The sequence below is a fragment of the Cervus canadensis genome, chromosome 32, assembly GCF_019320065.1.
Source record: "Cervus canadensis isolate Bull #8, Minnesota chromosome 32, ASM1932006v1, whole genome shotgun sequence".
In the NCBI taxonomy this organism is placed as follows: Eukaryota; Metazoa; Chordata; class Mammalia; order Artiodactyla; family Cervidae; genus Cervus; species Cervus canadensis.
Genome location: NC_057417.1, coordinates 19,079,254 through 19,093,884, shown reverse-complemented (window position 1 = coordinate 19,093,884; position 14,631 = coordinate 19,079,254). Strand labels below are relative to the sequence as shown.

Genomic DNA, 14,631 nt, shown 5'->3' with positions numbered 1-14,631 from the left:
CATCACTAGTGTATAGAAATACAACTGACTTTTTTATATTGACCTTTTATCCTTTAAACTTGCTGAACTTGATTTTAGTTTTATCAGTAATTTTTGCAGATTCTTTAAGACTTTTAATAAGATCATATCACCTGCAAATATGGTCTATTTCATTGTTTCCAACCTTTTCTAGCTTAACTATCTTGAGTAGAATCTCCAGTACAGTGTTGAATAGACATGGTGAAAGTAGGCAATCTTGACCCATTCCCGATCTTAGGGGTGAGCTTTTAGTCTTTCACCATTCAGTATGATATTAGTCATGGATTTTCACAGATACCCTTTATCAGGTTGAGGATCTTTCCTTCTGTTCTTGGTTTGTTGATGGTTTTATCATGAAAGAATGTTGAATTTTATCAAATGCCTCTTCTGGGTCTATTAAGATGCCATGTGATTATTTCCCCCTTCATTGTATTAATATGTCATATTCAACCGACTTATTTTCATATGCTGAAACCTTTGCATTTTTGGAATAAATTCCACTAGGTCTTGATACATAAATCTTTTTATACACTACTAGATTTGATTTGCTAATGTTTTATTGAGGATTTTTACATTTATATTCATAAGGGCTAAGACAGGTCTGTAGTTTTCTTCTGAAGGCTTTGTCTGGTTTTGGTTTCAGGTTAATACTGGCCTTGGAAAATGAGTTGGGAAGCGGTCCCTCCTCTTTCGTATTTTAGGACAGTGTGTGAAGGACTGGTATTAATTCTTTAAATATTTGGTAAGATTCACCCGTGAAGCCATTTGGTCCTGGGCTTTTCTTCTTTCTTTTTTAATTGATTACTAATTCAGTCTCTTTTCTTGCTATAGGTCTAATCAGATTGTTTCTTCCTTCTTGAGTCAGTTTTGGTAATTCATGTTTTTTTAGGAATCTGTCCATTTCATCTGATATCTAACTTGCTGGCATAAAATTGTTCATAATATTCCCACAATAAAAGGGAATAAAAAATTCCCTTCTATTTCTGTAAGTTTGGTAGTAATGGCCCCCTTTTCATTTCTGATTTTAGTAGTTTGAGTATTTCCCCCCTTTGCTCAATCGAGGTTTATTCATTTTATTGATTCTTTCAAAAAAAACAACTTTTGGCTTTGTAGTTCTCTTTTCTGCACTTTTTTTTTTTTTTTTACAATTTTCTGTGAGACTATAATTATTTTTAAAAATAAAACTTCAAAAATGTATTGCTTTATGTGCTGGGAATATAGTGTGAATAGGACAGACAAGAACTTGCAGGTTGATGGGAGGAGTCAGATCAGAAACAAGTGAACAGGATCATTTTTTAGAGCTAGAAGTGCTCTGCAGAAAATGAGAAAGGCTGATGTGATAGAGACTGCGGTGGGGAGGAAACAGAACTCCTCCAGTTTGTAGGGTCAGGGAAGGTCTCATTGAGAAAGTGATAGCTGGGCTGAAATCTCAGTGAGGAGAGAGGAAGGAGCCACTTGAACATCTGGAGGAGGCATGCTCTGGGCAGAGGAGGCAGCAAGGGCTGAACCCAGAGGTGAGAATGAGCTTGGCAGATCAGAGGAGCAGAAGGGAGCCCTGTGGCTTCTGCAGCCTGGTGGGTGCAGCAAGCAGAGAGGAGCTGGAGGCGTGCTTACAGACAGCCTCCCAGGTCACAGGGAGGCATCCCATTTCTCCCAGAAAGTCACGGCAGAGGCTCTAATCAGGGGAGGTGACATTTGTAAAAGCTCCCTTTGAGTACAGACTGGAAAATGTAGTGGATGGAGCAAGAATGGAAGAAAGGAAGGAGAGAGGTGGCCGTTTAATGTTTCAATGAGAGGGGCTTGGGAGGAACCAAAGGAAATGGAGAGAAGGGGCCAAGTCCAGGCTCCGTGTTGGAGGCAGAATCAACAGGAGGGGTTGATGTGCTTGAATGGGAGGGGGGCGTGGGGCAATCAAGCAAGTGGTGAGCCTGGCGAGAATGCCATTTTCTGAGCAAAGGGCTGCTGGAGGAGGAAGAGATGTGGCTCTGGGCAGGGGAACTGAAACTTAGGTTTTAGATCTCTGAGGTCTGAGACATGGAGTGGAAGCTGACATTCGAGTCAGGAATTCAGAGAAACAGGCAGGGCTGGGTGTATAAATTTGGAGTCATCTTGAAGCCATGAGCCTGGGGGGAGGCCGATGAGAGAGATGGGGCAGGCAGGGCAGGGAGGAGGGTTTGCACCAAATACGGGGCACTCACACCCCCAACGTGTCCCACAATCACATCTATGGAAGTAACTTCTCTTTCAAACCCAGACTCTGCTTTTAGGTGCAATCTGTTCAGCTTCCAGCTGAGCCCCGCCACTCCACAGCAGTGTGGCCTGGGGGAGTCACTCGTCTTCCCGGAGACTTGGTTTTCTCGTTTACCAAATGGGGAGAGCCACCCCAAAGTTCGCGTGAGATTCCGTAAGGGACGTCCGAGGCCCAGTGAAATGGGATGGTTCTGAGAGGCGGTGTGCTCTGGTGGCCCTGAACCTGGCATACAGGATGACTATGAGAGAGACCCCAGACCGGAATGGCAGGAGGAATCCAGCCCACCCACAGCTGGGCCTGGAGATCCAGCAGCTTAGGGTAAGACAGCTGTCTCATGTCCCAGCCTCAAGGCCCAAAATTAAAAAAAACCAACACAAAAAAAACCCACCAAAACCCTGGGCTGAAGTCCTCACTGCTATGACAAGGCAAAGCTCGTCAGCCTCTGCTAAGCAGAGGAAAGGGGAGAGTAATCATCAGAATTGGTCCCCATCAAATCCAATGATGCTTTTTATCACCCCTGGTATGTTCTGTTCTATACAGCAGACTTCCAAAATGCCACTCACCGCCTTGTGCACAAGGGGGACCGGAGAGGTTTGGCAAGGGCCAGTCCAAGCCCCGCGGGAGTCCACAGATTTGAAGCAGGAAGAGCAGGGAATGCAAGGCCAGAGCATCCAAGTGGCCGTGACCCATGGGAGAACCTGTTTCCTTCAAGGTCACATAGCTGACCTTTAAGAGGGCTCAGACATCACTCTGTCGAGCCCTGTGGACAGGCGGTGTTTCCTGGCTATCTCACATCTACACTGCCTTTCTTTCAGTAATAGCCATGAATTTCTTCAGGGAGGATTCACTCCCTGCCCCACTGGGGCATCTTGGGAACTGGTACCAAGGTGCCTGGGCCTCCTAGTCAGGTTGGTCCATCAGCCTTCCTCTCCTGGGACTGGATATCCCCAGCAGAAAGACAAAATGACAAACCATTTAAGCAACCAATCAACCAACAAACAGGGAAGCCTGCCACCAAAAAAATGAACAAACTTCCGGTGCTCAGGCATCCCTGGATGTTACCCAGAATCCCCAGGTTTCCCACAGGGCCTGTCCGATTCTGGCCTGAGTCTCAGTGAGTACACCAGCGACTCAAAAGGCTTGCAACACATTTTCTTTTCAAAAATTTGCTAAAGCGAGCCAGACTCAGCTTCTCTTGCTGGCAAAATAAGAATCACACGGGTTATCCAGGCCTCCCACTCCCATTTTACAGGAGGAGGGAAAAAACTGACTCTCAGAGAAGGCAGGTAAGATGCCCAAGGCCACAGAGTCGAGACCAGAACCTGGATATATAGAACTGGGGATTTCACAGCCCTCCTTCCTGGCTTCTTTTTCTTTAAATGGGAATAATATTTGCTTCACAGAGGTGGCATTAGTGGTAAAGAACCCGCCTGCCAATGCAGGAGACAAAAGAGATATGGGTTCGATTCATGGGATGGGAATATCCCCTGGAGGAAGGCATGGCAACCCACTCCAGTATTCTTGCCTGGGAAATCCCATGGACAGAGGAGCCTGGTGGGCTACAGTCCATGGCATCGCAGAGAGTTAGACACGACTGAAGTGACTTAGCACTCACTGTATTACTACTACTACGACTGGTAACCATGAAAACAGCAATAGCTGGTGTTTCAGAGCTCTTTCAGAGGCGTGGTAAGTTCTTTTTATTTACATTGATCCTTACTATTGTATCAAGCTAAGTGCTACTGTGATCTCCGTTTCACAGATGAGAAAACCAAAGTTGATGTTAGGTGAGCTACTGGTGGTCATGACGAAGTAAGTGATTAAGCTTGGAGCCAGGCCTTTCTGCTTCTCGGGTCTGTGCACTGTTATGTTTAAATAAGATTACACGTATGACATACTTAGCACTGTGCCTGGCACAAGGCAAGAACTACAACTGTGGCAACCGTTTTCCTTTTCAATTCTTTTTTAAAAATTAATAATTTGGACTTCCCTGGTGGTGCAGTTGGATAAGAATTTGCCTGCTGATGCAGCGGACATGGGTTTGGTTCCTGGTCTGGGAAGATCCCACATCCCACGGGGCTGAGTAACCCCATGCATCACAACTACTGAGCCCGCACTCTGGAGCCCGGGCGCCGCAACTACTGAAGCCCAAGTGCCTAGAGCCTGCACTCTGCAACAAGGGAAGCCACCGCAGTGAGAAGTCCGCGCACCGCAACGAAGAGTAGCCTCGCTGGCTGCAAATGGAGAAAGCCTGAGCTCAGCAACGAGACTCAGCACAGTCAAAAATAAACAAATACACAAAATGTTTGAAAAAAACTAATAATTTGTTCTTTGGAATAGGAAATATGTATACAGGGCAGGAAATTTAAAAGGTACCAAAAAAGCATCCAAGAGAAAGCCTTCCTATTGCCCCTGTCCCTTGTTCAATCTGTTCCATGACCCAGAGGCAACCTCTGGTCCTGTGTCCCAGGCCCCTCCCAGAGGTCAAGGTGATGGACCCTATAGCACACGTACAGTACGGACGTCGGTGCTGGGCAGTCTGCTCACCTTAGCTCAGTCTCCTGTGTCCAGCTTGCAAGTGGCAGGAAGAGAAAATGCCAGAACCTCTCTTTCTTTAACTTTTAGATATTTGAAAGAAAGCAACGTACCATGTTTTCGAGGTGTGCTCTCTGTGTCCCAGGGAAGCCGGGCCCGGAGGGGGTACATGGGCCCGGGGCCAGGCTGCAGGGTATGTGTCTGCCCCTCCCGCACCTTCCAGCTCTGTGACCTTGACCAAGTCAATGCCCTTGTCCAAGTCTCAATTTTTCGTCTACAAAACAAGGGCCTCGATGACACTCCCCTCCCCAGGTCCCGTGTTTGGTGGTGAGGACTGTGGTAAACCGCAAAGGTAGATAAAGGGGGTGATTGGCTCCTCTTTGTCCCCCAAACCCCCAAAGAAACTCCCACTGAGCAGGGATCTGGAACAGCGCTCAGGGCGAGGGGGGTACCATTTGGAGGCTCTGCCTCTACCTTGTTCCCGGGCTCCTCCCCACTTTGCCCAAATGAATGGCTGAGACAGTCACAACAGCCATCCCCTCCCTGCACCCACACCCTCGCTTATCCTGGACAGAAAAAAATGCATTAAAGCACGAGGCCAAGGTTCACTCAGGACCGCCTCCACTTACAGCTAAGTTCCTGTTGACCAAGTGGCCCAGGTCCCCGGGCATGTCTGTGTTCCGGATATCCACGTCATGGGGCGACACGTAGAGCTTTCTGTTGTTCAGGTCAAAGAACTCGACTTCCGTGAGGCCCACCCACGACGCGCTGCCCCAGTTGGACAGGATCTCCATGGTCACGTAGATGGCGTCTTTGATCTCCTCCGCTTTCCGTCCCGATTTGTCCTTAACAAGAAGAAAGGTAATGCCACAGGATGAAAACAGCACAGGTGGAATCCAGCTCGACCACGAAATGACAAGGTATTTAGGCTCTCAGTGCCTTGGTTTCCCCATCTGTACAATGAGGATAAGAGAAGCACCCATTACAGATGGTTACCACGGAGATTTAAAGAGTTCATATTTGTAAGGTATTTAAAACATAGTCACTGCGGGGATTCCCTGGTGGTCCAGTGGTTAGGACTCTACTCTTTCCCTGCTGGGGCCTGGGTTCCATCCCTGGTAAAGAACTAAGATCCCGCAAGCCACTCGGTGCGGCCAAGAAGAAAAAGTTATCAGTGAAACCTGGCACTTAGTATTTTCTGTGAATCCACAAATAACAAAAAATGTTTAAAGGGATGTCCCTTATGGTCCAGTGGTTAAGAATCCACCTGCCAATGCAGGGGACATGGGTTTGATCACTGGTCTAGGAGGATCCCACATACGGAGCAACCAAACCTGTGCGCCCCCAACTACTGAGCCCATGCTCTGCAACAAGAGAAATCACCACACACCACAACTGGAGAGCAGCCCCCACTCACCGCAGTTAGTGAAAGCCTGGGCAGCAAGGAAGACTCAGCGCAGCCAAAAATAAATAAAATAAATAAAAATGAAATAAAAATTTTAAAATGTTTAAAGGCATCAGATTCTCCCTGAATATGCACTTTCCTGACCCACGACCAAGGGTTCATATCCTGTAGGCACGTCACAACTTCTGCTGAATTGGGCAGAAATTTGGCCTGGAGAATTCCATGGACTGTATAGTCCACGGGGTCGCAAAGAGTCAGACACCACTGAGCAACTTTCACTTCACTAGGGACTAGATTGTGTCACCCCCACCCTCCTGCAAACTCAGATACTGAAGCCCAAACCCTAATTGCTCAGAAGGGGATAGGGCCTAGAAAGAGGTAATTAAGACACAATGGAATACATGTAAATCCATGGCTGATTCATGTCAATGTATGACAAAAACCACTACAATATTGTAAAGTAATTAGCCTCCAACTAATAAAAATAAATGGAAAAGAAAGAAAGGAAAAAAAAAAGACACAATGAGGCTGTTAGGGTGGGCCTAATCCATTCTGACTGATGTCCTTTCAAGAATAGGACATCTGGATACCAAGAGAAACACCAGGGATGGGCAGGCACAGAGAAAAGGCCATGCAGGGACACAATGAGAAGGTGGCCATGTGCAAGCCAAGGACGGGCCTCAGAAGAAACCCTGCCTGCCAACACCTTGATCTTGGATTGGTGAGAAAAAAAGTCTCCATTGTTTAAGCCCCCCAGACTATGGCACATGGTTGTGGCAGCCTAGTAGACAGCCTGTGTAATACAGTAGATCAGGGGTCCCCAACCTCTGGGACGAGGACCGGTACCACCTGTCAGATCAGCAGCAGCATTATAGATTAGAAGAAAAAAAAAAAGCACATAATAAATGTAATATGCTTGAATCATCCCGAAACCATCCCCTCACCCCTGGTCTCTGGTAAAACTGTCTTTCACGAAATTGATCCCGGTGCCAAAAAGGCTGGGACCACTGCAGTAGATAACACAGGACGCTGGACAGGTCAGTTGACATCCCTCGGCCTGAATGGGGACCAGGAGATGACACCATCAATCTGACAATCCTATCCCGGAGATTAAGCGGGATACATGCGTGGCTCAGCAGGTAAAGAATCAGCCTGCAATGCAGGAGACACAGGAGATCCGGGTTCGATCCCTGGGTTGGGAAGATCCCCTAGAGGGGGGCATGGCAACCCACTCCAGTATTCTTGCCTGAAAAATCCCATGGACAGAGGAGCCTGGCAGGCTACAGTCCAAAGAGTCGCAAAGAATCAGACACGACTGAATGACTAAGCACATGTGTACGCCCTGAGAAGGCCCTGTCAGCAGTTCCGGCCCGCGTGAACTCTGTAAGTGGCCGTTTCCGCCCATCTCTCTCCTCCAGTGATTTTAATGCCCACCTCCTTCACGGGCAGGCTGTCTGGTCTGGGAGGGCATGAACACCATCAATCAATGGCCACACCGCGGAACGGCTTCCTGAGGCCCCATGTCGCCCCAACTGCAGGGCTGGTCGCTACGGATCAGCCGCTCAGAAAATGGTGCCTTCCCCGCACACACATGCCCTCTCTTAATTAGCACTGTAATCTGCGACGGTCCTGTGAGCAGGAAGCTGAGCAAATGAACAGCAACTGTTCTCTACTTATTTTTTTAATTAATAGCCAGCGAGACGTGCTAGCGCTCTCAGCGTGCGTTTGGATGAGCCTTGATTGCCAGGCAATGGGCTGGGGATGCGGAGGGAGGGAGGTCAGCTCCCTGCTCCCGGAGGGAACGTAGGGCCTGTTTTTATTAGCAGACCCCATGGCTTCTTCCTTCTCTGCCACGGGCCCATGTGGAGCCAGGGCCAAGCCCTCTGTTGTCTTGGGCCTGAGTCCCAGGCTGGCAGGAAGGTGATAAAACTCCACTGGCCCGGCTCAAGGCGTGAGGATCAGGAGGTTAATGAACTCGTGCTTGGGAGGCGCGTTCCGCTGCCAGGTGAGTCCCGTGGGAGGTGTGAAGAAGTAGCCCTGGTCACTGCGGCTGTTGGCTGTCGGGAGGAAGCCAGATGGGAGGCGAGTTGCCCCCGGGAGGGGCTGCTGGATCTCACGCCCGGTGCAGTCTAAAATGTGTGAATTCCCTCAGCAGTGATTCTAAATGAAGAAGCTGAAGGGTCTGTTAACTAAGGCAGTGTCAGAAGTTGTCAGTGCTGCAACCTGATGGCTAGTCCTGCTCAATTTAGGAGGGAGGGGTGTGAGGCAAACACTGGCCAGGAAGCTTCTGGACCCTGGTATCACTGCCCCCCTTTCACCAAGACCACCTGCTTTTCTTTTGTCAAAGTTGCCCCTTCTCTTTTCTGAGCCGTGAGATAACAAAGAGATGGACGCTTTCCTACCCCGAGGAGGAGCTGAACTGGTCCAGTCCATTAGCGTGTCCTGACGCCTGGGAGTGGTTCAGTGATGGGCATGTGACCTAGTCTCAGGTCTGTGTGTAGAGAAACGGCTCAGTTCTCCTGACTGTGGGGTCTTAGGGTATAACGGGGAGAAGAGGGAATCACTGGCCATTGAGAGATCACAGAGAAGGAGCAGAGCTGGGACTGGGTACTGAGGTGGGGATGGGGCTCAGAGAGATTCAGCTGACATGGTGGAGACACAGTGTAAGCTTCTGGATCAAGCCCTACCTGGTCCCAATGATGGCATTCACTACAAAGAAATCTCTCATTTTTTTTCTCTTTGTTGTGTAAGTCAGTTTGCCCTGGGTTTCTTGTCTCCTATAATATAAGGAGACTTGATCCATCCAGCCTCTTTTTTTTTTTTAATTAATTATTTTTTGGCTGTCCTAGCTCTTCGTTGCTGGGTGCAGGCTTTCTCTAGTTGCAATGAGCAGGAGCTACTCTTTATTACATTGCATGGGCTTCTCACTGAGGTGGCTTCTCTCATTTGGGAGCCAGGCTTTGGGCACAAGGGCTTCAGTAGTTGCAGCACTCGGATTCAGTAGTTGTGGCTCTCAGGCTCTAGATCACTGGCTCCGTATTTTTGGCACTTGGGCTTTGTTGCTCCTCAGCATGCAGAATCTTCCCTGACTGGGGATCGAATCCATGTCCCCTGCATTGGTAGGTGGATTCTTATCCAATGTATCACCAGGGAAGACCCATCTAGGTTCTTTTTAATGTGACTGAGATTTCACCCCACTTAGGATCTTTACAGCTAAGAAAGTAACTATGCTTTGCTTTCCGTAGATTTTTCTAGAAGGCATATATCTTGGTTTCTCCCTTGTCTTGGTGACAGGCACCAAGCCACTTGCCCTCAGAGACCTTTCCTGTTGCAGCCACACAGCGGCCCCTGGGGCTGTGAATTATTTACCCAGTTTGACAGCCATCCACTCCCAGGACCAGACAGCTTAAGAGGCTTGTCTAGGGTCACACGACCTCTAAATGATGGTAAAGACTCCAAGCCAGAACTCCAGTCTAGGTTGCAGCAGGGCTCCTTCTGCTGTCATGTGAGCTCCACGTGTGCCTTCGGGAGGACCTCCTGTTAAGTCTCCATCAGCCAATCACAAGGTGAGTGACTCCTACACCAAACAGTTGTAAGAAAGGCTTGGGCATAGGAAGTGGGCAGAGGATGTGTTGGACACAAACCATTTGACCAGAAAGAGAAAAGTATCACCTGTTATTCCTCCATCCTGATGCCATCTTGCCCTTTCACTCTTCATGTCTCAGCTCCATCGAACCGCTCAGACAGCCATATCTTTGCTCACTTGCTATAATAATATTGGACTCCATGAAGATGAACATTACCTTTTGCAGTTAATTTTATGTCCTTAACATTTTCTATCTGCATAACCTCCATAAATGTCCATTCTTTTACACAACTGTATATTGCCCATATATCATACTTTCCTGATTAACTATTATTGTGAGACATGTATGTTATTTCTGTGTTTTTTTCCTCTCACTTTCTCCTACTTTCAATACTTTTGAAACAGACATTTTTGTGCCTATATATTTTTCAATTTCTGTTGTGTGATTTCTTTAGGGTAAAGAAGTAGGATTGTCAGGCTGGAAGACATAAATATTTCTAGGGCTCTTCCTAAGTCTGTCCTTTCTGCTTTTCAAAAGCTTTCCACCCATATTTCTATTGCTGCCAGCAGAGTAAGATGGTCAGTTTTACTGTAACCTTGCCAGTGCTAGAGGTTATCATCAAAAATAATTTAACTCAGATATCAATGGAATGTTAAGGTTGCCCTAATTTTTATTTCTTGATTATCAGTGATGTTGAATATTTTTCTATAGACAGGCTACTTATATTTCCTCCTGGGTTGTCAGACTTCTGTCCACTGAAACTCTGTGCTTCATTACATGCATGGTCTGAGTGCTAGGGGATGACAGGAGGGGGGATGGAGACCAGGGCAGAAAGATGCTAAGTTTACTGCTGTCAGAGCAGTTCCCACCAAATAGAGATGATCGTCCTGAGGGGCCCTTCTTCCCTCAGCCTTCAGGCAAGCTGAGAATGCCCTGGGAAAGCCTCGTAAGTCAAGGTTCTCACCTCTGGGTCCAGCACTTGCTCCTCTGTGGGTGAAACAACCCGGCTGAGATGGGCAGAGTCATTTTCAATGGCCTGGAGGACTTTCAGAAGCTTCTGCTGCTGTCTGAAACGTGATTTTTGTTTTAGCAAACAAGTAGTAATAAACGATACACAATAAACAGCATTCCCATCAAGGGTGCCACGCTTCCTTTTCCATCTCAGAGACAAGTAACAATTCGAGAAGAAAAGACTCACACCCAGCAGAGAGACTGAAGGTGCACATGGGCTGGTTTTCTCCCTTTATAAATAACTGTACAATTAGCCCTGAAAGAAGGGCCAAGTAAGAGAAACTGCTTGGTGCCAGGGACAGCTGATCTCCTTAAGCAGACTTTTAACCTGTACAAGTCGAGATGGGGAGATGTGCGAGGTCATCCAGTGGTTAAGCATCCACCTTCCAATGCAGGGGACTCCAGTTCGATCCCTGGTCAGGAAACTAAGATCCCACTAAGATGCCCTTAGCAGGGCAACTAAGCCCATGTTCCGTAACTAGAGAAACACCATGTGCCACAACAAAGACGCAGTCCAGCCCCAGGAGTCTAGAGCAGGGGTCCACACAGTACAGCCTGCAGATCAGATGCAGCCCACAGCCTGTTTCTATGTGACCTGAAAGCTAAGAATGGTTTTATGGTGTTAAACAGTTATTAAAACAAAACAAAAAGTGGAAAGCATAAAGTATTTGTTATCTGGCCCTTTACTGAAAGGCGGCTTCCCTGGTAGCTCAGATGGTAAAGAATCTGCCTGCAATGCAGGAGATCCAGGTTCAGTCCCTGGGTCGGGAAGATCCCCTGGAGAAGGGAATGGCTACCCCCTGCAGTATTCTTGCCTGGAGAATTCTATAGACAGAGGAGCCTTGTGGGCTACAGTCCATGGGGTCTCCAAGAGTCAGACATGACTGAGTGACTAACACTTTCATGACTTCTTGTCTAGGCAACTCTGGTTCCCTCAGCCCAACTTGCCCTCCCCTCCTTTACTGAAAAAGTTTGCCAATTCCTAACCTGCTCAGCACCTCTAGTTTCTGAGGACACAGCATTTCAAACCCAGAAGAGGGTCGTCTGCAAACATACCCCACTTGTGCTGTTTAAGGCTGAGAATCCCCAAGACCCTGAAGCACAGAGGATCTTGAGGACACAGAAAGAAGCATTTGGTGATGTGTGTGCTGCTTGTAAATAAAACTGTGTCTGATGTGATACATCCTTATGGCTCAGCCCTTTCACTCCTGCAGGAAACCTCAAGTTCTGATTTATGGTCAAAGGGGTACGCAGCGTGGTTTCCACTCTGGGGTCTGCAGACTCCTGGAGGAATGGCTATCAGTGCCTTTAGCCTACTCAGAATTTTTCTAGAAATTATCAAAGGCAAACTCCCTCTGGGTGGACACAGATCTGGAGAATACGCAGCTTGGCCAGGAAACTCCTCCTTCATGCAGAGGAAATGCTCCCCGTTTTTCAGGGCTGATGCTGTCCCAGGCCGGAGCCTCAGCTTAGTGACCACCGTGCAGGCTGGATTCCAGCTGCTCTCGCCCCTCAGCACCAGCACTGCACGGCCTACCAGGCGCCCACTCTCCACGGCGGCCCGGGGAGTGTGGCAGGGTATGAGTGCATGCTTGAAACTATTGGCTTGGGCTGGTGCATCTTTCTGAAGATCGATGTTGCCTGAAGACTAGAGGAAAGCCTTTATTTTGATAACAGAACCTGACGGTGCCAATCACTGAAGCTACGTGTGAAGGGAATAGAAAGCGGAGTTTGAACGAACTCCGAATAGAGAAAAGAAGGTTCAAAGGGCACTGCTTTGGGTCACTTCCTGACGTGTGGGCCGCTTCCCTGGAAACCTCCGAGGAGATTGAAGTTTTACACTGGCTGAACCAAACCGAACAAGCCAAGAGACGGGTCTGAAAGCAATCAAGTCAATTTCATGCTTCTGGGCTGAAGCGGGGTGGGGGGGAGGAGGGAATGCCAGTCTAAGCGACCAGCTTTAAAAATGGTCTGGAATCATATAGGAAAGGCAAAGGAAAACCTCGGTTAATAAGATTCTCATGGGTGCATGACTATGGGCTGCTTGTTTTCGTTTTTAAGCTGCTTAGATAAGTACCTGCTCCCCAAAAGGCCGATTCTGTCGATGGCTTCACTGACGGCTCTGGCTCCCCCTGCTGCCCTGGCTGGCTCCTCTGTGCTGGTCGCCGTGGTGATGGGAGGCAGCTGGGGGAGGATGCAGAAGCTCATGAGACAGATGTCTGAGGCGACCCTCCTGGCCCAAGCCACAGCAGAGTCATGGTCAAAAGGACACGCTTCAAGGATCATCAGTCCCGTTGCAGGCAAGTGGGAGCTGGAATGAGGGTGACAGCAACTGCCCGGGGCTGATTAGATTTCTAGAAAACCCTCACATGATCTTTGGCAAAAGACGGGGTCTCCATTTCTTATGATCTGGGAAGTCCCAGGGAACGATCAGCTTCAATGAGCTATTGAAAAATTTCTCTCTCATCAAAACCTTTGCCCACCTCCAGTGAACCTCTGTGCTGTTTGCAACAAAGTAATGGGACTCTGTGGAGAATTCCAGTAACATTAGACCCTTTGATTTTCAATCCTCCAAGCCTTTCCCCCTTCTTTTTCATTTATCATCTGCACTAAAAATGTGCTCTGGTCTCTATCTGCAAGTAATTGTAGTCATTGGAAGCTCTGTGAATCAGGGGTCAGGTCATCCAGAAATCCTGGACCACAGGGTAGGCAGTGTGGCAAACCTGTCAGAAATATTGACTGGCAATGGTTTCAGAGGACTGGGAAATAATAGAAAAAGCAGGAGGGTTGCAAAAAGAAAACCATAGTGTGGCTCTGGGGTGCTGCCCTGCCTAGCACTCTATTTCATGAGCTCTCTCTCCAATTCCCCACTGCCCACCCCCTACTTCCCTGCCCTCTTCTCCATGAGTTCCTCCCCTCCTGGATTAGGCTAGGCTCATTTCCACTTCAAAGCTTTCCCCCTGTTCCTTCCACATGGAATGCTATTCCTTTGCTGCCTGACTCCTTAACAGACAGGGCTCAGCCTAGAGGGGATGCCCTCCAAGGGGCCTCCTCGGACCACCCTGTGGGAGGCAGCCACCATCCCATAGTCTGTCACTCTCACCATTAGCACCTTTTATTGTCATCTCTTTCTGAAGTCACCTGGTTATGGATGGCTTAATTGGAATGTTGTCTGCAAGCTCCCTGAGGCCAGGGGCTAATCTGGTCTGACTCGGCCACCTCTGTATTCTGAGGACATGGCATAGCCTTGGGCACACTCTAGCAAAGACATTCCCAGCTGTTTTATTAACTCACATCCATATTTCCTGGGGCCATCTTTGCTGAGATTGGCCTAATCCCACTAGGTAGATATAGATATATATTTATCTAGGATACTAAGATCTGTTTTTGTATTATTTTGTGAAGAAGCAGAAACCTAGCAAGGCACTGGGAGTCAGCAGGCCTGGGTGAGTTCTGGCTTCCACTCATAATCATGGGCAAAGCGCTCCAGCCTGGGTCTCCCGAGCTGGGAGATGGGCAGAATGCCGGCACGCTCAGGAAGCACAGTGAGGGTCTGCTGGGACCGGGGCGGGGAGGCCCTCTCGAGGCTGTCGGCAGCGGTTGGACACGGTACTCTGTTGCTCCTCTCAGGACTTCACTGACCTCAGGGGTCCCCTCCTTGAGCAGACTGGTCCATGACTTTGCTCGTGGTCCCTCTGTGTCCTGGAATGATGGAATTGCATGATCTGAGGTCAGAATAAAGCCATCCACTGCACCCCCTTCACCAACAGAGACAAAGACTGTCTTGTGATCACAGACACGAATGTCAGGGGCATAGGGCTGAG

At 48.3% G+C, this 14,631-nt stretch overlaps 1 protein-coding gene across 7 annotated transcripts in view; it reads right to left on the bottom strand.

The window, feature by feature from the left end:
* The window catches only part of LOC122433296 (katanin interacting protein), a 228,546-nt gene that overhangs the window by 77,595 nt on the left and 136,320 nt on the right, over positions 1–14,631 (bottom strand). For all 7 annotated transcript variants that reach the window (XM_043456082.1, XM_043456088.1, XM_043456086.1 and 4 more), the window contains 4 exons: positions 14,450–14,509; positions 12,885–12,991; positions 10,761–10,863; positions 5,434–5,649 (listed from right to left, as the gene is read on the bottom strand). In XM_043456082.1, coding sequence (XP_043312017.1) covers positions 5,434–5,649; positions 10,761–10,863; positions 12,885–12,991; positions 14,450–14,509 — 486 coding nt within the window. The remainder of the gene's footprint in view (positions 1–5,433; positions 5,650–10,760; positions 10,864–12,884; positions 12,992–14,449; positions 14,510–14,631) is intronic.